This window comes from Scyliorhinus torazame, chromosome 1 (assembly GCF_047496885.1).
Source record: "Scyliorhinus torazame isolate Kashiwa2021f chromosome 1, sScyTor2.1, whole genome shotgun sequence".
Lineage (NCBI taxonomy): Eukaryota > Metazoa > Chordata > Chondrichthyes > Carcharhiniformes > Scyliorhinidae > Scyliorhinus > Scyliorhinus torazame.
This window is the reverse complement of record NC_092707.1, coordinates 131,369,903-131,395,412: the sequence shown is the minus strand read 5'-3', so window position 1 is coordinate 131,395,412 and position 25,510 is coordinate 131,369,903. Positions and strand designations below refer to the sequence as shown.

Genomic DNA, 25,510 nt, shown 5'->3' with positions numbered 1-25,510 from the left:
GATGGTCTGACTGTAGTCGGTGACCATCCGGTGCTTCTCCCCAGATCTGAGGACCACCACTTGGGCTCTCTAGGGGCTAGTACGGGCCTCTATGATCCCTTCCCGCAGAAGTCGCTGGACCTCCGACCTGATAAAGGCCTTGTCCCGAGCACTGTATCGTCTGCTCCTAATGGCGACTGGCTTACAGTCCGGGATGAGGTTAGCAAAGAGCGGGGATGGGGCGACCTTAAGGTTCGAGAGGCTACAGACGGTGAGAGGGGGCAGGGGTCTATCAAACTCCAAGGTAAGACTTTTGAGGTGGCATTGGAAATCTAGACCTAGTAGTAGGGCAGCGCAGAGTTGGGGGAGGACGGAGAGCTTGAAATTTTTGTACTCGACGCCCCGTACTGTAAGGGTTGCGACACAGTACACATGGACTTCCACGGAATGTGATTCGGAAGCCAGGGAGATTCTCTGGGTCGCGGGTAAAATTGGGAGGGAGCAACGCCGTACCGTATCTAGGTGAATGAAACTCTCCGTGCTCCCGGTGCCGAAGAGACAGGTCGTCTCGTGGCAGGTGACATTGATCTGGACAGCCATAATGGTTTTAGTGAGGTGATGAGGTCGAGACTGGTCGAGGGTGATAGAGGCGAGCTTCGGAAGGTGGGTGGGCTGATCGAGGTTGTGGAGGCCAGCGTACGATCTGGTGAGCAGGGGTTCCGGGAGGCGGCGGGGTGATTCCAAGATGGCGGCCCCCACGGGTCGCACGTGGCGGGTGGCGTCAAAGATGGCGGCCCCCACGGGTCGCACGTGGTGGGTGGCATCAAAGATGGCGGCCCCTACGGGTCACACATGGCTGATGGCGTCAAAGATGGCGCCCCCCACGGGCCGCACGTGGCAGATGACGTGGAAGATGGGGACGGTCCCCACGGGCTACACGCAGCGCTGCTGGGTTTAGAATCAGGTCGGGCCCGGCAGACTTTAGAGAAGTGGCCCTTCTTTCCTCATCCATTGCTGATCGCGCTCCTCGCTGGGCAGCGTTGTCTGGGGTGCTTACCCTGGCCACAGAAGTAACATTTCAGGCCTCCGGAGTTGGCGGGTCGCTGCATGGCACAGGCCTGCGGCGCCCCTGGGTCGGGGGATGACGGCGCCCATGACGTCTACGATGGTGCCGTGTGGTCGGGGGTGTAGGCATCCATGTTATGGAAGGCCACTTCCAACGAGTCCAAGAGCTGTACTGTGTCTTGGAGGTCGAATGTACCCCCTTCTAGTAGACATTGGCGGATGTAATTAGATTTTATGCCTGCGACATAGGCGTTCCGGATCAGCAATTCGGTGTGCTTGACAGCCGATACCGCCTTACAACTGCAGTTACAGCCGAGTACCCGCAAGGCGCGCAGAAGTTCAGCTTGCGATTCTCCGGGGCGCTGTCCCCTCGTGGCAAGGAGATGCCTAGTGTACACCTCGTTGAGTTCCTTAACATACTGCCCCTTCAACAGCGTTATCGCATCCTCGTACGAAGTAGTGTCCCCGATAAGAAGGAAAACTTGCGGGCTCACCCGGGAGTTGAGGACTCGCAACTTGTGGGTCTCAGCGACGGTGGCGGCAGAGGAATCAATGTAAGATTCAAAGCAGCTTAGCCAGTATTCAAACGTGGCAGTGGCGCCGGCTGCTTGGGGGTCCAGCTCCAGGCGATCAGGCTTGAGCGATGGATCCATCTTAAAATTTTAGCTGATTAAATTGATGTACCATCAATTACAACAGACGAGAGTCAGAAGAGTAAACTGTGGCTTTAATCAGCTAAAAGACACCTGATGGCCGCCGGTCCCAGAATGAGGGCAGGGCTGGAGGTTAGCCACCTTTATACTTGAGCCCGAGGGGCGGAGCCACAGGTGGAGCCAGCAGGGACAAACCCAGACATGTAACAAACAGTAAGAACAGTAAGTACAATAAGTAAGAACAGTAAGTACAATATAATACAGTGGTTTACCACACGCCTATAAGGGGAATCATCCGCCCAGCAGCCACCCTTTCAAGAGTGTACAAGGGGTACACTAGGAAAGTAGACGCCCCAATCAGACAAGCCATGATCTTACCAAATTGAGGTGAACAAAATTATGAGGGGCCTAGATAGGGTAGACAGGAAAGAATTGTTTCTCCTAGCTGAGGGATCGGTTATCTGGGGGCATAGATTTAAGGTGATTGGTAGAAGAATTAGGGGAGACTGGAGGAAAACCCATTACACCCAGAGGCTGGTAGGCATCTGGAATTCACTGCCTAAGTTTGTGGGGGAAGCTGAAACGCTCAGTAATGGACCAGGTGCTGAAAAGTGGGATCAAACTGAGCGTGAGTTTATTTTTTCTCTTTCTTGGCCAGTCCAGACACAATAGGTTGAATGGCCTCTTTCTGCACTGTAACTTTTCTATGGTTCTAAATGGCAGATCGTACGCAAGGGGAAGGATTGCCTATTTCTGCTTCTAATTCCTATGTTTGTATGTTCCCCGCAGGAAGAGATTGCTGAAGCTTTTCACTTCTGATCAAATGGCCAAAATACTGACATTTGCTTTTCCAGATATCACTTTTTAATTATTTTTGCTATTGAAATTTCAAGCATCTCTTTGTTTGTCTTATAGTTTGAATATGGAATTTTAAGCATACGTCTTAGAATCCAGATTCCAAAGGCCTCAATTTTCTTCCACATATCTTCACAAAGAACCATAGAATTCCAACAGTGCAGAAGGCTACCATTCGGTCCATCAAGTCTGCACCCACTGAAAGAGCACCCTATGTAGGCCCACTCCCCCACCTTATTCACATGACCCCACCTAACTGCATCTCTGAACATTATTGGGCAATTTTAACATGGGCAATCCACCTAACTTGCATATCTTTGGACTGTGGGAGCAAACCAGAGCATTCCTCTGCATTCTACCCCCTCTTCAAGCATTTATCCAATTGCTTTTGCAGGTAAACTGTTGGGACTGCAAACCCAGTCATCTTCTCATTCCCAGGCTTGCCAAACCCCCTCCAAGACTTTCTTGGAGTCTTTAGAAATTAAAGATTAATCTCCTACGCACTGCTTCAGGCAATTATGAAGAGAAACTATTGGCATTCTAAAAGGAAAAGTTAAGACTGGGACTGCTGGACTATAACATAATGAACCAGATGGCTCTCTTTAGTTGGATCCTCAACACTTCCTTCACAATAGTGCCCTGATATTTGCATTGGATGGTACTTGAATGAACTTTGAAAGATCTCCCTCAGAAGAGTTACAATTTTCTCAGCCAACACCACCAGCAGAGCTTCATCTTAAGCTTTCAAAACTATTAATATACCTTTCCCTGTGCTACTAAGGATTTCCACTCTCCCTTAAATACCCTCTCAACTTATATTTTTTAGTGATGCCTCAAATAATGATTAATTCCACTCTGTCTCTACTAACGAACAGTCCAATGTCCCTCCAGAATTGTCTCTTGCTCCTGATATTTAAATAGCTTGATATTATCCTTAATATTTTCCATTATATTTCTTTCATGTTCCTTCTTTGCGCTCACAATATAGACTTTCCCTGACAAACAGTGCCTTCTCATAGCCTTTCTTTCCTTCTTGAAGCACAGGTAACCCCGTCGGTTTGATTTTATCCATCCGGGTAAAAGTTACACATTTATTGTAAATGAGAAAATATTCTTTACAGTAGTGTATATATGTTGCAGGTTACAAAAATATACAAAAACCTTCAGAAGTACAACTAATGTGTCTGGAAAATCCTAGATTCAATTCCTTCTCTGTATGGAGTTAACTGATCTCAGCGAATTGGAGTGCTACGATTCACGATCACACTTCAATGCTAAGGGGAGGGGAGAAAGCAGCCAGAATTGCTACTTCTGACTTCTTCAGTGATTTCTACAAGAGAGTATACATATTTGGAAGATATTGAGGATAAATCCCCTCACATTCCTGAACCTGGTGTGTGAGGCCAGCACTCTGCTAACTTTGCAACTGTTTTGGCCCCAATTCAAATTTCTTGACAATAATTTCTAAGCCCTCAGCAATTTCCTTCCTCAGGTTCTTTCTTTTATATAAATTTAGAGTACCCAATTCATTTTTTCCAATTAAGGGGCAATTTAGAATGGCCAATCCACCTATCCTGCACATCTTTGGGTTGTGGGGGCGAAACCCACGCAAACACGGGGAGAATGTGCAAACTCCACACGGACAGTGACCCAGAACCGGGATCGAACCTGGGACCTCGGTGCCGTGAGGCAGCAATGTTAACCACTGTACCACCATGCTGCCTACCTTCCTCAGGTTCTTAAGGTCCAGGCAATTTGCCTCTCTTTAGCTGAAATCGCCATCTGCAAATTCCCTTCCAAGGCACACATCATCTTGGAACTAACTTGACTGCTGTACCTTCTCCGTCACTGGGTAAAAGTCCTAGTGTTCTTACTAACAGCACTAAAGGTGCACCTATACCACATGGGCTGCAGTGATTCAAGAAGGCTGCTCAACACCACCTTCTCAAGGGCAACTAGGGATGGCCTTCCAGTAGCACCCACATCCTAAGATCAAATAAATCAAACTTAGCTTACCTAAAATTTTCATTTTATCCATCATAACATTGTTCATCTCAATTTCAAATTCACCTCAACTGATAATTCTTTTCAGCAAAGGACAATGGGCTCCTGTCTGGCAAATGCCCTTTAATATAGATACATGTAGTGTTATGGAGGGCTACTATCAAGGGCTGCAAACGTACAGCTGTTGAACAGAATGGCCTAGGTGCTATCATACATGAATCTCAAAACAACAGCAGGCATGTCTTTACCACACTGTGATAACTGGTAAAGATAGTGCCATGAGGCTATAGCAAAAGCAAATAATCATAATTCATTTCCAGGATAATCAAATGCAAAATCAAAATACTCTACTGTTGTATAAATCTTGGTTATGTCTCAACTAGAATAATTGGTCCAGTTTTAGTCTCATTAGAAATGGGAGCAGGAATAGATCATGCAGACCTACTCCTCCACTCAGTATCACAGCTGAACATTCCATCAACTTCACCTGCCCTATCACCATATCTCTGGATTTCCTTAGTTTCCTCACAGGATAGAAGAGGCCCTGGCCATGAGACTGATGCCTTATTTACCATGATAGGCTTCGAGAGCTGGAGCGATTTGAAGTGTAAATCCAGAGCAGCTTTGGGCACCTTCAGGACCTGGATTTCCTTCCCCACATCCCCAAATTGATCTAGCAGTTTATCCTTCTCCCAAGAGATTGTGTCTAGTGGGGGTTTAGGGAAGGGAGAAAAACATGGGGCTGGATTTTCCATCCCGCCACACCAGATTTCTGGTTCAGCACACCGGGGGATGTTCTGTCTCACTGGCTGGACAATGGGGTTTCCCATTGTGGGGCAGCCCCATGCCGTTGGGAAATCTCCAGGCTGCTGGATAAACGGAGCATCTCGATGGCGGAGAATCCAGCCCCTGGTGTTTAAGTTGCATCATCATAGTAAGGGACAGATTGAATGAACTAGCTGGTCCTTTTGTTTCCAATCCACATGTTTGTATTTGCCAAAGTCTTGCATTGCAGCTCTGGGCAAAGTATAGCCACAGCAATGAATTTTACTGGTTGCTCTGTCTTCATAATCTGCTTCCTTCAACCTATTCAAAGAATAGGAGATGGGATGTTGCACTGTCACATCACTACTCTCAATTGCTGAAACCAGCACAAGCTGATTGGAGGAACAACTTTAATTTGCTGAGTGAAGAGAAATAAATCTTGACATAATCTATACCCTTATTTGTCTTTGCTGCAGTCACTTCACAAACATGAGGGAGAAGAGATTAGTTATGTGAGGACCAGGTTGGAAAGAGATTATAGTCCGAAGATCATGTGGAGAATAAACACCAACACAGACCTGTTGGGCTAGATGGCCGGTTTGAATAGCTGACGCTATGTAACCTCATGCTGCTTGTAACCTCATTATGACCAATCAACTACTTGGCCCAAGCCGCTTTCCTGACACCCACAACCTCTGGGATCCCCAGCCGCACATTTAGGGGGAATCGCTATGTTGCGCTCGGAATCCCTCTTGGAAGTTCCCATGTTAAGGGTTTACTCTGCAATTGTCCAGAAGTGTTAACTTCCTCTGGACAATAGTGCTGAGCGGGGAACCATCTGACAGAAGTGATTTAAATGCTAACTTCGGATGGTTCTGCCAGCTTTACCTTGAGAGTTACTCTGAGAGCTCAAAGCAAAAAAAACCCCTTCTAAATCAGAGTATAGGCACGATTCTCCCAAAAGGGAACAAAATACCAAAGCGACGCATTTAGGCGCGTGTTTTCTAGCACTCAGTGCCGAGAAACACATGGCTATTCAATGTGACTTGCGTTGTATAAGGGGGCCTGAATGGGGAACACATGGCCAAGGCCACACATAGGCCTGTTTTGTACAGCGGAGAGTTCCGCTTGCCGGAACTCCCCAGTGTAGCAAGAGATTGGGATATCATTGGCACCCTGGCAGTGCTAGGCTGGCACCCAGGTGGCAGTGCCAGGGCACCACTCTGCCCAAAGGCCGTGTAGCTGGGGTCCTCCGATCCCCTGGGAGACCTCCAAGAGCCACATTCCGTCTGGTCCCATTTTGTGGAGACCAGTGCTGACCCTAGCCTGTATAGCATGCAAAAAACAATACTTTTCACTGTATACTAATACATGTGACAATAATAAATCAAATCAAAACCCAAGGTCTCTGAGGCAAAGGGAATGAATCCCAAAACTCAGGTACCTTGGGAATCTGCACATTAGAGTGATGCTAGTTGTCTCGTTCTAATATGCAAATTTGAAAAAAAGTGCTCCCACCCACAATGGGCAGGATTTACATCGCATCATCTCGTGAGGTCCCATTGGATCTCTCAAGGCGTTGCAAACCAGGTAGATCCCGGGAGCATTGTCTCCTAGCTTTTATCGGCCACACTGCGACGAGCTGCTTTTCTGGCGTAGCGTGGCCATTGGATCGGAGATCAGTCCCAACCTTGCCCAGGACACCCCGCACAACCCCCCATCCCCCCCCCCCCAGGGGGTCCACCACACCACCCCCACCTCACGCTTGATCTGACTTGACCCCCTCTCCCCTCCCACGGACTGAACCCTCTCCCAGACTGCCCCTCCAACCAAGGCAGACTCCAACCTCCCCTCCCCAACCGGGCCTGATCCAGTCTCCCAACTGTATAACTTATCTGCTCCCTGTATATTGTCCCTTTAATCCTCCCCTTTACAGCAGCTATCGCCATAAAAAGGGAGAGTGACTTACCTCTCTACACCCATTACTCCACGGCGATGCTGCCGGGGTGTGCTTTGCTGCTCCTGTCTCACCCAGCCTGAGTGAGGGGCTTTGGAATTCTAGCGTGGTAAGTCTGGCAAGAGTGGCAATCCAGATTGCCTCTTGGAGGAAGTTCCAGGTTATTACCTTGAACACCTGTTCCCTCTATGGTGCAGTACTACGGCCACTGAACAAGTAATACACTGACCTAGAACTCGAGGTTCCAGGCTCTTATCCCACCATGGTAGATGGTCAAATTTGAATTCAATAAATTAGTCCTATGTAGGCATCGGGGAGTTGAAAAATGTACATCTTTTATGGTAGGTATTTCCTAACCTTTTTTTTTTGAAAAATATTTTATTGAGGCATTTATATTCCAAATTTTAACACAATGAACAACCACACACCAAGAACACAAAACTCAGCCAACATGGCTTACATAAACATAAATAACACCACAACATGTTCCCCACCAATCTACCCCCTACCTTCCCCCAACTTCCCATTTTTAACCCCCCCCCCCAGCATAGTCCTTTCCAAAGAAGTTGATAAACAGTTGCCACCTCCGGGCAAACCCTAGTATAGAGCCCCTCAGGGCGAACTCGAGGGGTTTCCTAATCTGAATGTATGACAATATTTCTGTCCGCGTGCATCAGTCACTGAAAGTAAGCGCGCAGGTACAGAAGGCAGTAAAGAAGGCAAAAGTTGGCCTTCATAGAGAGAGAATTGGAGTATAGGAATAGAGATGTTTTACTGCAATTGTATAGGGCAATGGTGAGGCGACACTTGGAGTATTGTGGCAGTTTTAGTATCCTTATCAGAGGAAGGAGATTCTTGCTATGGAGGGAGTGCAGCGAAGGTTTACAAGGCTGATTTTCGGGATGGCGAGACTGTCATATGAGGAGAGACTAAGTCAGTTAGGATTATATTCTTGAGAGTTTATACGAGTGTGGGGTTCTCATAGAAACTTACAAACTTCTAACAGAATTAGACAGGGTAGATTCAGAAAGAATGCTCCCAATGGTGGGGGGAGTCCAGAACTAGGGGTCATAGTTTGAGGATAAGGGCTAACCTTTTGGGACTGAGGTGAGGAGAAATTTGTTCACCCGGAGAGTGGTGAATCTGTGGAATTTGCTACCACAGAAAGTAGTTGAGGCCAAACGTTGTGTAATTTCAAGGAATGAAATATAGCTCTTGGGGCTAAAGGAATCAAAGGATATGGGGGGGGGGGGGGGGGCTGGATCGGGGTATTGAACTTGGTGATCAGCCATGATCATAATGAATGGCGGAGCAGGCTCAAAGGGCCGAGTGGCCTCCCTCCTGCTTCTATTTTCTATGTTTCTATCAGTTGACATTGGCTATGCATGGGTTAATTCACCAAACTTATCTAAAGCAACCTGCAATAGTAATCTGTTCTGAATTACTAAACCCCAGTACATTTACTTGTGGCATTAACAAATTTAAAGGCACTGCAAGTAAAGCTCCCTGTATCAATATTGAAAACGATGAACGTTAATGGACCCAATACACAGCTCTGCCCACAATTGGGTATCATTTATTTTTGACACTGTAGTTAGAGATATACTGTATTGTCTAACATTCAAGTGCAAATAAAGCTCAGAATGTACTAATTTAGATACATTAAAAACAGAAATGATAAAAGAAAATCACCTTTATTTTATTTTACAAAATAAATTTGTTTTTACAGGCTCATGAGTATGATAAAATCAGAATTTCAATAAAAGTACAACTGGAAAAATTAAAACATCAACATTTGCAAGCAGAACTTAGTGACCTTAAATAAGCACCTGCGACTTTACTTCAAACAAATTATTTCCCAATATATTGTACCCCCTTCATTAATTTACAGAACTGGAGTCCGTTTGCCTGCTTTGTAACTCAGTAGTACTTTTAAATGGGAGTGCAACTAGAGCATCAAAACTACCCTGGAAAAAGGGATACCTGGAAATAATAGTGAAGGATACATCAGCAGAATTAGTGGCATCTTTAAAAAATAAATCTTACACACACTCTCACTGTAATTTTAAAACTTTAGCTAGGGTACACTGTACCTTATTTTCCAACAAAGATGCAGTCTGCTGTGTGATCTGCTGAAAGTCAGAAGCGAACCCATTCCCTGTGGCTTATTCAAGTTTGTAAGCTCGGGTTGGAGGTGGATGAGGAGAAACTACACCAATATCCTAACACTCTCTATTGTCCCGACTTCCACTTTTTCCTTTATTTTGATAATCTTAAAACTACAACAAAAAAGGGTCAGTAATGACTGTTTTAGCTGGGCTAGGGTTAGATTTGGACAAAAAAAAGATTACAGGTACTCAGCAATATCAAAATGTCTTGGCTTATATGTACATATACACAGGCAAAATGTAGTGAATAAACCAGTACTGTATCAGACTGTAAAAACAGTAGTCATAAAATCGACAAACTTGCTTCAAAAATGTCACTTTATGAAAAAATTAATCCAGATCCTCGTGTCGGGACCTTTATATTTGTGATAGTGGGTATTTGAACTTTTTATCCCTAAAACTCAAAATTGCAAAAAAGTAACAACGGATGCAAAGAAATGAGTTATAAGGCACTTTCCAGTGTTGAGGTTCACACAATGTTTATGAACTTGTTGGGGTCTAAGGTGTCATCAGAACCCCTTGGTTGTGAGACTATCATGTAGCTTTCCTCTCTGGCTATCCTACTCCCATATACAAGTATATTTTAATCCTGAACTGTGAATGAGTTATTTGGACAGCCCTAACTCTGAAATTTTGGGATAAATTCCATTTTTTTTAAAATAAGGAAGAACATTTCTTCTGAAATCACTGTTTTGCTTCAAACTTTGCATAAAACAAGAACAAGAGGATGCAGCATTTATTAAATCTGTCACAGTAAGAACCATATTAAACAAGAATTATGCAGGAACCAGAAAATCTTGAGAACCAAGGGATTAAAAAAAAAAATCCCATGATGTTGCTGATCATCTGGATCTAGCTTTACGGTAGCAATATTAATCTGCTAGGCTATGGCTGAAGCAGGGATGTCAGATGCAACACTGTCCAATGGCTGCCAATGGCAATTCATCAGGGCATCATAGAACTCTTCACTCTGTTCCATGAACTGTGCATTTGCTTCTTCAATATCCAAGTGAGGAACTGGATCTGGAAAATAACAAAGTGCGACAGTGGCACTTCAATACATACTGTACACAATGGAGAATATGCTTTACTTTACAAGTCACAGAAACCCAATAACTTAATAGTAAAAACTTAAATACTGTGAAACCGTGAGGCCAGTGTGGTCAAAACATTATATCAAAATCACAAATCACATTCATCTCATCACTCTTTTCCCCTTCTCACATTTGTTTGTAAGTATATCCTCTGCTTTTCTGAATTCCCACGATTGTCAGTTGAGAATCTGAATCTTTTTGTCATTTATTTCTTGCTATCTCTCGGTTTAATTTATTTTCATTTGCATTGTGCTTCTTGCTTTTGCTAACCTTTTAACCATATCTCTTTTAGTTAGGAATGTAAAAATACGAGTATGCCTTCTGGCTCATTCAGCCGAAGGTCTACTGTGTTAGCCACAGCATCGCCACCTTTTTAATCCTACCTGCCAGTTCTCTTAGCTTTACTTGCTATATTTTCTGAGATTCCCAGAAACTGATTCAGAAGGACTGTGATGTGGAGATGCCGGCGTTGGACTGGGGTGAGCACAGTAAGAAATCTTACAACACCAGGTTAAAGTCCAACAGGTTTGTTTCGAACACTAGCTTTCGGAGCACTGCTCCTGAGGTAGTGTTTGAAACAAACCAGAAGGACTGTGGCAGTGGTGGGAGAGGTGACGGCTGGGGTGAGGAGAAAGTGTCTGTGGAGGAGGATCCAATGGATATGACAAAATATAAACTGGAGAATTTGACTCCAAAGTTTCCTTTCTCCATAATTATTCCCAGAATATGCTCCCCCCAAAAAGCCTTTCTGGCCCAATTGTCAATGAAAATTCTTATTTCCTATTCTCAGGAAACAAACAAACCTTATAGAGCTTTCTAAATATATTTTTAAACTAGGCATTCAACTACCCTTTTAATTCACAAAATATAATCAAGGGTTTAATTACAAATGGTGGTGCAATTATCTTCCTGGTAAAGTTGCTAGCACTGAGGGTCACTGAAAAAAAAAGAAACTGACTTCAGATTAAATACGGCAAAACAAGCTGCAAAGTGGACATGTAGTCTAATTAAGAACACAAGATCAGTTTTACACCTCATCATTTTGCTGCTGCAAGAACCAATGAAACAGTTGCAAATCTAACAGACCATAGCAATACCTCAATACTTCATTTAGTTACCACGGTAGTGTCACTGTTAATGTTACTGTAGCAAGATCTGTTGCATTATTGTACACCTACTCATAGTTAGGCCAAGTGATTTCATACAATGGAATTTCTACGCTTGTGAACTGCACCAGAGCAGCTTTTCCTCTGCCTTCGACTCCCCATCGCTCACCAAAGTAGGTATACTGAGGCCAACACTATTTGTATGTTTTAGGCTGCCTGCAGCTGTGGTGCATGCCTGGCTGCCTCTTGTACTACTAAAAATATAGCAACATTGGACGCTAATGACAAAAAATAATGCATAGTGATGCTACATTTTCAAGTGGACAATATGATTATGCTGGCCTTTATTTGTCAAATATATTCAAACATTCACATAAATCCTGGTGGAAAATTTCAAGACAGTGAGTGGTTGTCGGCAAAGGCTTATTGGAATGCCTCCTCCCATTTATTCCATTTACCTCCCAATGTTCCACTTGTCACATGAAATGTAAGCTATGGCTCACTGGGTAGCAGTCTTGGTTGTGTGTTCCAAGTCTCACTCCAGGGACTTAGTATAAAATTTAGACTGTCACTCCATTGCAGAACTGAGGGAGCATGGCACTGTCAGTGGTGCCGCCATTAAAAAGAACAGAACAATGTGTAGAGTTGTGGGGAAAGAGTGGGACTGAATAGCTGGCACTGGCCTGATGGACTGAATGGTCTCCTTCAGTGCTTTTAGGTTTATGAAATTAGGTGATGAAACAGAAGAACTGCTCTGTGGAATGAAGCAGAATATGTTGCTCATAATGTGGTAATTCTGTATAAAAATCAGGGAGGCAGTGAAGATATTGGTTTCTGAATGTTAAGTCACTTGTCTCCAAGTGCTTCCCCTCACACACTACCAGCGTTATGCCTCCTAACTTGAATTTGTCCTCAGCTTGAGTTTCACTCACAGCCAGACCATGGCCCTCTGCTTCATGCTCCAGTGTTGTGTGGATTCGTAAAAATTGGCTAAAGAAATAAACTAAGCAAACAACATATTTTACTTCACGTGTTTTTTTCGAGGTGCACAAGGAAACCCTGGAGGATTTTGCAAGGCACAAACAGATAGACACCTTGTTGGAGGGGGTAGATAAGGAGGAGGGAGGACGACCCTCCTGAGCAGGGGCCTAAATCTTATTAAGGAAGAGCAGGGTATCTCAGAGGACAGCTGCCCTGTGTTACAGTGTATTCTCTGAGTCACAGTGAACCAATAGCATTCTTTTAAGGTCGGAGACACAAACACCATTGCCTTTTGGCGCCTGACTGCTCTGCCATCACACTGTGCCAGAAGTTCAGAATTGCAGTTTCCTTCCATAACCAAATGAAAAATTCAAGACGCTGGGTAGGGAAAAAATTTAATGTTTGATTGGACGATTCTGTAATGCAGTCAAATTAAAAAATTTGCTGTCAATTTCTGGACCAAGTAACCATTTGCTGTGACAGCCAGTGGACAGCTGTAGACACTGAAACTGTACATGAAATCTTCCGTTCGCCATTAGTGTCCTCAACAAAGGTGTTGCTTTGTAAAAGTGAAGAGGGCCAGACATAATTGTTGTGCCATCATCAATCATTGATTGAATCCCATTCATTATGAACATGCGAACTGAGAATGCTTTCTAAGCAACTCTATTTAATGAAATAATCTGTTCAGATTTACTGAAACCCCAGGCATTGTCAATACAAGAAGAAAATGGGCCCATCATGATACTGTGTGGCTTTAACAACTTGCCTTACATCTAAAAGGTTACAACTTCAAAGTCACGGGGATCCTGGACATCCAGCCACTCATGATTCTCCCACAAAGCATTTAGTGGGGGGCACCGGAAGTAAAGTTTCTCATTGGAGACATAAACTTACATTGTCTCGCCAAGGCAAATGCGCCCCTTGTCAGCAGAACATGGAACAGCACTGGTGATTGTAGTCGTGGAGAAGTCCTTGGCTCTGTCCACCCCATCCTCCTGGCTGAAGGAATATACCCGGAAAGGAGAGGCCTTGAGCAGGAAGAGGCATATTCCCATGATGCACTGAGCCAAATAAGCATAATCAGTGCATTAATGAGGCAGTTCCAGTAAAGATCCCTTACAACGCACAGGAGCTCTATTTGGCCAGCATGGCGGATGCTATGCCCATTGTCTTATAATTACTTTTCAATTTCTTTTTATCCTTATAGAAATAGCTTTAAGTAACTGCCAAGAATTTCAGATTTGAGAACATTTTTCCATTGTTTTTATGCAAAAATTTCCCAATGATGATGTATTTTTACCCAAATAGTTTTACAGATTACACTTAACACTGTTAAAATACAGCAGCACTGAGCTATACAGGTCCAAGATTCAATCTCAGTCTGTGGTGAGTTAGTTAATCTGAGCCAGGGTTACAGTTAGGGTGCCAAAACCAGCGTCCCTAGTTAGAGAGGGGAAAAATCAGCCAAGGTTTTCCACTCCTAATAATTACCCAGTGCCTCTTGCTGAAAGGTGTGTGTGCGTGTGTGGACAAAAGGATTGTGCTTAATAGTGACATCCCCATGACTGAACAGCCTGTCCAGGTTCACATATTATGAAAACGTATTTGGATAAGGTACCATTGGGTGGCTGGTGCCCAAGGGACTGCAGTGCAGTCAGTGACTTCGGGAGAAATGGAAGAAAAAAGGGGAAAACAACAATTGCCAAAGGTGCTTTTGTGTACGAATGTTAATTCAGATTTCACAATGGAAGTTCCACCCTTCTTGTAACATTCAATTGTCGCAGTGTAGGTTATACAATAGTCCTGTAATAAACTTGTTCACTACTAGTGCGTACAAATATTCATGACGCAACAGTCGTGACAAAATTGATTTCAACAGAAATAGATATTTCAAACCCAATGCAAAATAATGGCCAACGACTGTGTGACATCAATTTTCTGTTAGTGGGTGCTTGGACATATTCCAGAATCAAACAGTGGCTCGGTTTTTCCTGCAATGGGGACATCAGAAACATACACTATAAAATCTCACTTTTAGTGTTTGGATCTCGCAGTTAGTACCTTCCTACATATTTTTCTGTTACTTTAATTATAACGTGCCACAGCAGATCTGAAGTGCTGCAGAAAATGGCCAATGTTTATCTTTTAACGCTTCCCAAGTAGTGACCAAACATTGGAAACTAATAGGACACCCGCCTGTATATTTGGAGCAATACTTCCTGCGATTCTGTGATCTTATTGTGACATTGGAATTGATCATTATTATCGTGTTATTATCATGTATCTTCTTATTTAAATCCATTGCTGATGTCATCAGTAAGTACTGCAACATCATTAGTTGTTGCTGTTGCCTGTATATATTCGTATTTAACTGCCGTTAGTTCTAATTCTATCCGGTTACTGTTATTTTGATGTTTAACTAGCTGTTCCTGTTTTTGAGTCCATAATGTATTCTAAATTTCATTATTTTTATATATTAAAGAAGATTAACTTTAAGATTAACGCATTTTGATTACCTTTTTGAGGTCAAGTTACCGCATGTCTTTCCCGATAAGAATTTAACAAATTTGAGTTTCAGCAAAGTTTTGATAAGTTTACCAACGGAAGACAAGTTAGCAGCACCATGGCTATGTTAGGGTCTATCAGTGAGTTTCTGGAAGAGAACGAGAATTGGATGAATATGTGGAAAGGTTGGAACTACTTTTCTTTTCAAATGGAATCGTAGACGAGGCTTGTTCAAAATCCCATGCTCTCAGTAATTGTACAACATTTCAAACTCCATAGTCGTTTTCGGAAGACGGGACAGTCTGTAGCTAACTTTGTTGGGCATTGCGCCAGCTCTTCTGAACATGGCAGCTTTGGGCCGTTTTGGAAGACATGCTTTGGGAGAGATTAGTTTGTGGCACTAACAAGGACAGCATTCAGCGACGTTTGCTGCGAGAAGCCATACTTATATTTCAGAAGGCTCCAGAAATTTCTCAGAGTGCATGGAAATGGCTGCCAACAATGCAAAAGATATTCAGAAGACCAATAGCGGCACTCAGGCAGGTGCACTGCATCAAGTAGAAAAATAAGCTGCAAGTAAAAAGGTGAAGACAGTGGATGTTTTAGGCGTGAAGGGTCATTTTATGCGAATCACTAAGTTTATGGACGCTGTCTGTCACCAGTGCAATAAGTAGGGGCATTTAACGAAGAAGTGCCGGGGTACTAAGAGAAAGTCAAAGGCTGAGCAAGGAACTTCAAACGCAAGGAAGCCTCAGTCGGTGGCACATCGCTTAGAAAACTCAGGCCAGACAGAGGGGCACTATTAGGATATATTTAATATGAGTGAGGGGCTCGTGGACAGAAAGACAGAAAATCAAGATGTAGGGTGGACATAGGAGTCTCTGCATCGGTAATCAATGAGATGACCTTCAGGAAGATTTGGGGCTCTATGCAGGCACCAGCCCTTATTCAGGCACAAATCAACCTTCGGACATACACCAGAGAGACTATACTATTGCTTGGCGCGTTAGAGGTGGACATTGAATGTAACAGCCAAGAAACGAGAGCACAGCTCTGGATGGTAAAGGGGCATGGGCCTAGACTACTAGGGCGTGACTAACTCAGGAAAATTCAGTTGAACTGGGGTGAGATAAAGTACACAAAAATAATCGAGGTTTTCAAAGACGAACTGGGTACATTGCAGGGCAGTGGAAGAGAAAGTTTGAACGATTAAGGAAGCTCTGTGACCCAGGTATGTGGTCGAGCTCAGATCATTTGTAGATTTGATAAAGCATTATTATAGTAAAGTTGTTTGTAAATCCTCAGGCTTGCTTTCTCAAACCGAAGATAGTGCCCTTTGCCACGAAAAGTAGAGCGTGCATTTTTCAGGCACGAACCGTGGAGTGTCTAGGCCACAGAATCACTGCACAAGGCTTATCTCATGTAGAAGAGAAAGTTTGAGTGATTAAGGAAGCGCTGGAGCCGAGGAATGTGGTCGAGGTCAGGTCATTTGTAGGTTTGATAAACTATTATGGAAATCTTTTACCAGACCTGTCTGCAATGTAGGCGCCACTGTATCTACTTCTGCACAAAGAAACAAAACGGAAGTGGAACAGTAGAAACCTTTCAGAGATGTGAAAGCTCTGCTGCAATCGAAAAATCTGATACTCCATTTTGATCCAGACTGGTAACTTACTTTGTCGTGTGATGCCTAACCCTACGGTGTAGGGGTGCCACTTTCTCATGTAATGGAAGACAGGTCCGAAAAACCCATTGGTTTTGCATCTGGAACGCTGACAAAGACTGAAAAAGCATATTCAGAGTTGGACAAGAAGGCCTAGCTATCGGTTTTGCAGCAAAAAGATTCTATCAGCACCTCTATGGTCAATCATTCACCATATCTACCAACCACAAGCCATTGATGAGCCTTTTCAGTGAGTCAAGGCTCACTGAAATAAATTCTAAGAGCACAAAGGAATTTATCATAGTCAACATTGAATGGACCCTTTAAAATAAATTAAGACTCTTTTTGTAAGCTACTGGGAGCTAGGCAAATGAGCTCAAGCCAACTGGGAAGCAAGAACAACCTATCTAGGAGCATAAAACACCTCACTGCTAGGTCAACCGAGCCATTGCTTTTAAGCCAATGAAGCAGCAGCATGGGAAATTACACTAATCTGGGAAAACTGTGATTGTTATTGAATTTAATGGGGGTGTAGTATAGTAATTAACTGTTTTTAACAAGGTTAACAATGAAGCGACGCAAGGTACCAGGAAAATATAATGTGGCAGAAATCACTTACTCCATAATTTTCTCCTAATTTTGAATCTTTCATGACTACATCATAAAGGTGAAGTGCCCAGGAAAATCTGGGCCAGTGTCTTTAGGGATTTTCTTTTACAGTATTAGGAAAACAAAGGTAGTTTTAAGGGATTTATATTTGTACTGGTAAACATTAAAAATAAGGTATAGTTTAAAGTGGGGTTAGTTTAATGTTTCTGTGCCTGGAAGGATAAAACCTATAGTTAGACTCCTGCTGCACAAAAGTGTTCAGATGAATGGGGTTAGTTTCATTTCCAACTGTGATTCTATTGTGCTTAGAGAGGGTTATGGTGTGAAGATTAGAACTTGCATGGGTTGCTCAGTAACTGGAGGCCCTTGCAAGGAGAAAAAAACCTCTTACGTTTTAGTTTTTGCTGAATTTGTGGATAGTTGGAGACAGGACCACAGGGAGTGAACTACTCTCAGCTGTGCCAGAAGAAAGACTGGACAGAACAGGAGCTGCAAAGAGGTGGACTTCCTAAAGTATAAGTTACAATCCCAATTACCAGGGAATTGGGACAGCGAGAATGTTTAAGACGACTGGAGTGAAGTGAACGGAGACCAAAGTATTGTTCAGAATAATTCAAGGAAGAATAAATGGTGTTGAGTAAAAGAGACAATTACAGTAATCAGATTTAAAGTGGGACAGCAGTCTTCAAAAGGTAAATCAAACATCTGGTTCCATAAGAGCTTGGGAATTCAGTGTTAAAATAATTGTGAACCGTTTGGACAGCAATCAAGATAAAGAAATCCTAAAGCCGTTGTTGTAAAATCCTGGACTGGATTCACTTTGGAGCGGAAACTTTGTTTAAAAAAGTGTCATTTGGAAAATGTGGTCTGGATTGCAGAATGCAAACCGCTACGGGAAATCATAATTTAAAAGAAGACTTAAAAGTGTGACTTTGAAAGCAGAATTTGAAATCACTCATGTGGAAGCTGGAGTTCAATGAGCCAAGTACTTTTTCTCTCATGGTATAACAGTCACCTGGGGGTGGGGGAGAATTTGAGCAGAAATCCAGGCATTCACTTGGGTTCAGAGAGGAGTGTGTCTTGCCAGTCATCTTGTGTGCTTAAAATGGACTTTGTGTTAATGTGAACATTGTAGATTAAGGTACACTTTCTATTTTGTATTTATCCTAAAACCTGTGTGTAACTGTATCACAATCCAATTTTCTCATGTTTAATAAATGACTTTCCTTGCTGTTAAAATTAATTAGCAGTTCTGTGACTGTTTCTCCACGTTTTATAATAAAAGTTAAAGTCTTCTGAGCCAGGATTCCTTCCTGGGACTTTCTTGACCAGTTATAACATCGACTGGGATTGTAACAATTGTTTAAAGAGGGAGCAATATCCAATCAACACCTTGTCAGAGGTCATGCTGGTATATAGTGAAGGTTTGCAGCAATCAATAGCTTAGATTGGGAACAGGTTCAGGCAATTCTACTTGCCTAGGTGAAATCATTCAAGAGTATCCAATCGATCTCTATTCACACAAAAGATATGAAATTCTCTCCACTTCTGAAGAGATTACAATTAATTACAAAATTTAAGAGGTTAAGAGGGAATTAAGACAAACACAGTAAATAGAAAAATATTAAAGGGTGAAAGAATGAAATTAGAGTAGGCAGCTCTGATGTGGAACTAGTGCCAGCAAATATAATGGAAAAAACAGCCTTTGTCTGTACTGAAACATGAGAAGACTTTTTTTTTAAAAAAACATACATTAAGTTTGCACATTGAAAGTGAGAATGGAGAAAAAAAAATTATGGGAATCACAGATTAAAACAAAAGTACGAAGGGCGCGGGCCTTCGTATGGACTGCTGTATATTAAATACCTTCTGAACTACTACTCAAACTATACTAACCTTAAATTTTAACCTTAATTTAAGAAAACATACAGATCAAGCAAAGTGCAGATTCACAGAAACCGGCTCTGTAAGGTTTCATATAACTGTGTCCGAATACTGAAGAGAAATTTTGAATTTTTGTACTTACCTTCCAATGCATCATCTCCGACTTCTTCGTAATTCTGCAAACAAAATGAGTCATCATAAATTAGTGCCTTTGTTTTAAAATCTGCAAATGATACTATCCTGCAGCTTACTTTTTCCCTCTGCCACCTTTCCACAAAAAATATGTTTGGAATGATACTACTAATGATCATTTAGAATGAAGAGGCCAGTGAAGCTATTAACATTAACTTAAAAGCAATATAACAATTCTATCAATAGGCAGGAGAGGCTAGAACTGTACAGGACCAAAGCTTTTCATTAAGGCCAAAGTACGACTCTAAGTGACCAAAATTTGTAGCTGCTACAAAATATCTAGAGAGGGTCAAGGAAGTAATGAAAATAACAAAATGAAAATAAGTAGATTAGATGAGCAGGAAAATGTGGCTTAATGAGGCACACAGCTGGAACCCAATTCACTGCATTTTTAATCACCAAAGCATTCAATCAACTTTACATTAACAAGTGCAGTGAATGCATTTTGTTGGAACTTGGGTCTTCTGAACCAAAACATACAAAGAAAACGTACAATAAGAACTGTTATGTAAAATACCACACCTACAAGAAGAAAGATTTCAAGGTTCTCTCCACTTTTAACAACAGACACCACTAAATAAAGATATGATAAAATAAAACATGTCTCTTTATCTAATGCCATAATTGCTGCATTAAACAAAATACTTGTTGGCAAGCTGTTTAAATATGGAACTTAAAAATAGGGCCTACACAACTCACTTATACTTGCTGTACTCATGACTCACTTGCCTTCCCAATTGTGGAATAACTTCCATACTGAACAATCTGTCAAAAATAGCTTCAATTTATACTTTGTGCTTCCATAATTTCAAATAGCCTCAATATAGATTATTTTCCTCCAACCCCCGAAATTAATATGCACACTATGTGCTTCCATAATTTCAAATTGCCTCAATATAGATTATTTTCCTCCAACCCCCGAAATGAATATGCAGCCTATGAGTAGATGGGGAAAACTTGCATGAGGTAGGCCGCAAGGACAAGATCAACCTTCAGCAACAGAGTCTTCAACTTGAGTAAAAATTAAGTAGAGGGCTTACCTAGATGATACAAAATATTCTTTATGGAACAACTTTGACCATGAGACATTGTTGATTGGTTTTCATGAAACTTGTCAAACATAGCGCAACATATATACAAACTATGGCGCGACAGAGCTGATGACTTTGGACTCCAGATTTTCAATAACTTTACCTGCATGGTACTTTGAGTATAGCCATATTGTTGATAGCTGTAGCTATAGCTACCAGTGTATTGATCATATCCCCATTGAGTGTAGTAGTTCTGGTATGGCTGGTAATACTGGTTATAGTTGTAGGTATATGTTTGGCTATAGTCTGGTGGCTTCACTACACGATTTCTGGAAGTTAAAAGTAAATTCATTTGTTACAACAAGGCAAAGGAATACAGTATTATATACAGTAAATAGCCAAGATCTCTTTCAAATATAGTAACTGATGACTGCATGTTCTAGTTACCAAAAAGCAAGCAAGCAAATGCATTTTAACAGTTGCAACTAAGAAAGCCTAAAAAACAGGTCTTTTAGTTCAGTCTAGATTATAATTTTACCCTTTTGGAACTGATTTAATTTTAATACCCTACATGCTTAATATTAAATATATGTAGCGAAGCCAACTGAAGTACACATTGTTAAATGCACACTTTTTCAGACCTTCAACCAACATCAAAAAGAAATCCGGTCATGTATCACACCACCATTACAATGGTGGTTACAATACAAAAGTACTACATGGGATGCTCCAATGTGTTTTACAGTCAAAGATCTTGAAAGGTGCTATAAAAGTGCAGGTATTTTCCTTTCATAATAGCAAACAAAGGTTGTCCCAAACAAACTTAACTGACCACCTTTTATTAAAGACTTCTTTAACCTTTTCAAAGTCTCTTTAGGTGCTTCAACTTCTCTCCCAAGTAATCAATCTGCCTACCCTTACTCCTCTTGCCAGAATCATTGCCATACAGCACTTTGCTTGGTTCTTTGCCTGGTATTTTTTCATTTCAACCTTCTTGCAGCATTATTTTCTAGGTCTGTTTATATACACCATATACCAAAATAAATCCTAATTTCACATCACTCACACATCTACCAACTGGCACTCAGTTATTTAATTGACAGTTCAGCTAAATGTACTGGTTAGTTAAATATGTAATTTTGGTGGCAAGATTTATTAGCCTAAAAATAGGCTTCAATAAGTGCAAATAAAGACATTTCTCAGAGTTAGGAGATTGGTACAAAGATGGTAAAATCGGTTTTCAAAACATTTATTCATTAAATTGAACATAAACAGGGCCTCCTAAAGCTTTTCTGTGAATAGATTGTACACCAACATCATTGAGATGTTTAATGTGCTATTGTTAGTACTTTACTCCTTCGGTTGTGAAAAAGGGACATTTCAGTAAAATATGTTAGCCATTATGAAGCTGTGAAAACTGGAGTGGTCAGCATGCAGGAACCTGGGGGCGATGATGATGGTGGAGGAGGGAAATTAGTCTGCATGATTTTAATGGCTCACTAAAACACAGGGACAAAATAAAATACGCTAAACTTCAAAGTGATTCCTCAATGTGTAATTTCTTGGTCTAGTGCTACTATGATACACAAAGTGAATTTTGCAGACGTGGTACATATAAAGTCCAAGAGTAGCAAAGGGATAAAGCTTCAGAAAGAAAGGATAGAGTTAAAAAGTGCAACACCCATCTTTGGTGCCTTTCTCCAATGCTGCTTACGTTTTTGGTATTGCCACACTCAGCCTTAAAGCTTTGCCTCCGACACCAATTGCACCTTGGCATTCAGCAAGCGCTCGCTTCTGTTCAGCTTCATCTGAAAACTTCACAAAACCATAACCTCTGCAAAAGAAAGAAATTTTATTATATTTCAAATCACTACTTTATCTATAAATTGGTTACTTTCAGGTGAGTAGCTTGGGAAGGGCTGGGGGAGGACAGGCTGAGAAAAAGGATGGACGACACAAGAGTTTCGAGTCAAGGATTACATCAGAGAATGATAGCAAGTTGCAAGGCTCTGATGAGTTCATGAACTAAAAAAGTTACAGCTTTAAGTAGTTGATTTTGATCAATCACATTAAATATTCTTTGTCACAGCCTTTATCTTCCCTTGTGTCTAAATGCTGTAGGAATATACAAAATTCAGACTTATCTTAATTTGAAGATATCGCACGTACTGTACTGAAGCACCAAGGGGAGTAACAAGTTAATCGATGAGATACTGGAACTAGCACATGAGCAAGCACAGATTAAAGTAATAGGCAAACATGTGACTCTTTGTTGGTGCAACAAGGAATGGGGGCAATAAATGCTACCTTGCCAGGCTCACACACAACAAATAAAGATTTGAGGAATATGATATTTGAGGAACATGAGGTGCCTGATGCGCCTAATTGTAGGCGTCAACTTTCATCCTTCCACTCCTTGGCACAGTGTGCATGGTACTGATGCATTATGCTGCTCCATCCATACCAATCATTTAAAATATTTGGTTTTAAGACATTGCATGTGTGGAGATAGATTACAGTGACAGCTTCTAGTGTAAAGCAGTGACTGTAGCACAAAGAACATTTAAATTATTGCTAATGTAAATACATAACTGCCACATACTTGGAGTTTCCAAGATTGTCCAATACCACTTTTCCTCCTCGACACGTGGGGTACTTTTCAACAAAAAACTCATAAAGCATTCCATCATCCACTTCTGGTGTTAAGTCTCCAACGAACAATGAATATTCAGGACTAGGGAAAATGTGTGACAGAACATTAATGCATAACATTAAATGCTATTAAAAAAATAAGTAAAAAGATTTGACATAAAAGTATTTACTAAAATGATCCTAAATGCTTTAGAGACAAATTCTGATTTACTTTGCGCAGCCATGATATTCTGCAAAAACATACAGCTATACTGCCAATAAAGTCTAATCCACCTTGTTCTCTAAGCCAACCAATTTAAATATTATAGCCACCTAAAATGGCTGATTCACGATTTGTTTGGCCAAAACCCGATATAAAATGGCTAACCGAAAAGGCTGATGGGAAAAGCAGCCAACAGGGCACAAACGGACAGCTGCAGACAGAATAGCGTATTCGGCTCTGGGGAAGCCGGCCCAGATCGATACCTGCGACCATTAGCAGCACATCAACACAGACATCTGCAGTTTAATCGGCTATCCCTGGGAACAATTGCAACACATTAGCAATTGAATGCCGGGCCAGACCTCTTGGCGCCAGCAGTGGCCGAAACAAAGACAGGTGAACGACCACCCCCCGATCGAGGAATCGCCCCATTATTGGAGCGTATCGAACCCAGTGATTGGGAACAAGTCCAATCACTTGGGACTCAGGGTCAAGGTCCGCCCCGAGAGGCGGGAAGCCCCTGGGCCCTATAAATTGAGGGGCCAAGTTCAGATCTCTCTCTCTCTCCCTTCTTCTCCTGCTCGCAACCTTCGCAAGAACCATCGATCAGAAACCGTAAGTTTGACTCCAGCGATCGCTACCCGATAGAGACTCCTAGCCATCGACCCGTATCAGCCGTTTGAATCCCGCAGGCCAGACCCAATTCGATAAGCCATTCGTTTCCCTGACCTGGTGGGCCATCCCCAAAAGTTAAGTATTGGCCAGTAGTGGTAGGTAGTGATATAGAAAGTAGGATTATTGTGTAAGTATTTATTGCTGTACAAAATAAATGACCATTGATTTCAATCTTACTAAGTTATGTGCTGACTTATTAATTATAACTCAAGCTTGAACCACGTGGCGGTATCAGAAAGATACCTGGTGACTCGTGAGCAAAGGTGACATAATCAGAGCTAATAAAACTAAGGCTAATAAGAGCAACATAATTGGAGACTCCGCCGGGACCCGAAATAGAAGTGGAAAACCACTCCGGGAGAACCCCAGAAATTTGAAGAGAATCCAATTGGAAACAAAAACAAAAAAACCCCACAAGTGTTCAAGCGGTTCTGGTTAATAATTCACAATGAAAATCACTTATTGTCACGAGTAGGCTTCAATGAAGTTACTGTGAAAAGCCCCTAGTCGCCACATTCTGGCGCCTGTTCGGGGAGGCTGGTACGGGAATTGAACCGTGCTGCTGACCTGCCTTGGTCTGCTTTATAAGACAACGATTTAGCCCAGTGAGCTAAACCAGCCCCTAGTGAGCTAAACCGGCGTGTGTGTATGCATGCGTAACTAACAGGGTTATAAGGTAAAACTGATAGAATTTGTTGCGTTAAAACTGTCGGAAGTCGGTATTTTCGGAAATTAGTGCAAGCCGTACCCGCATCTACGACACCACCTTAGCCCACTGTTGCACATTCGAACAAAGCAAGAAGATAAGAGAGATGGCCATGCAGGCAATGCAATGCCTCATGAACCCCGAAGAATTTGCGGTTTGCGATCCATAAGAAGAGCTTAGCAAAGGCGCGCAAGCCGATGGCAATTGTATCCTGTATGGCACAATTGCGAGGCACAGAGGAGGTCATCAGGACGCTCCGGAAAGAAATAGAAAGCATACATCGTATGAGTAAAATCAAAGTATGCGAGATGGAGAAAGAGAACCTGGAATTGAAAAGGCAGTTAGAAGCCAAGGACGAAGAGGTGGCTGATGCCAAACGGGGTCACCAGTCTTGTCTGCCGCATTTAAGCAGTTTTCAATCCCAGTATGAGAAGGCTTATCAGGACACGCAGCGTGCAGTCCTGGTTAAGAAAGAGACAGAGAAGCAGGTGGAGACACTACAGAAGCAATGTAGTGATCTCAAGGCAGCCTTGAGAGCGCTCCACGCTGCAACCACGGAACAAAGGCAGAGTACCATAGACCATGCGAAGTGCCGAAAGCAAATTGCAGACCTGCAATCACTGCTTTCTGTCCAAAAGGGATTCCAAGAAACCTTTGGCGAAAGTTTAGAACAGGAAGACGGCCCTGATTGGGAAGAATTGCAGGAGACAGCGCAGAGATATGTTCAGGGAACATGTGTGCAGGGAAAGCCCCAAAGGAGG

At 42.3% G+C, this 25,510-nt stretch overlaps 1 protein-coding gene across 5 annotated transcripts in view; it reads right to left on the bottom strand.

Moving 5' to 3' along the window:
• Positions 1–8,956: 8,956 nt before the first annotated feature.
• The window catches only part of LOC140412546 (tRNA selenocysteine 1-associated protein 1-like), a 39,122-nt gene continuing 22,568 nt past the window's right edge, over positions 8,957–25,510 (bottom strand). For 2 of the 5 annotated variants that reach the window (XM_072500832.1, XM_072500833.1), the window contains exons 5-9: positions 23,117–23,248; positions 22,229–22,348; positions 20,678–20,843; positions 19,434–19,467; positions 8,957–10,469 (exon numbers count right to left, since the gene is read on the bottom strand). In XM_072500832.1, coding sequence (XP_072356933.1) covers positions 10,327–10,469; positions 19,434–19,467; positions 20,678–20,843; positions 22,229–22,348; positions 23,117–23,248 — 595 coding nt within the window. In that variant the 3' untranslated portion in view covers positions 8,957–10,326. Of the gene's footprint in view, positions 10,470–11,427; positions 11,478–13,524; positions 13,692–19,433; positions 19,468–20,677; positions 20,844–22,228; positions 22,349–23,116; positions 23,249–25,510 lie in introns of all 5 variants that reach the window. The other 3 variants (XR_011941772.1, XM_072500835.1, XM_072500834.1) reach the window with 3 other exon arrangements.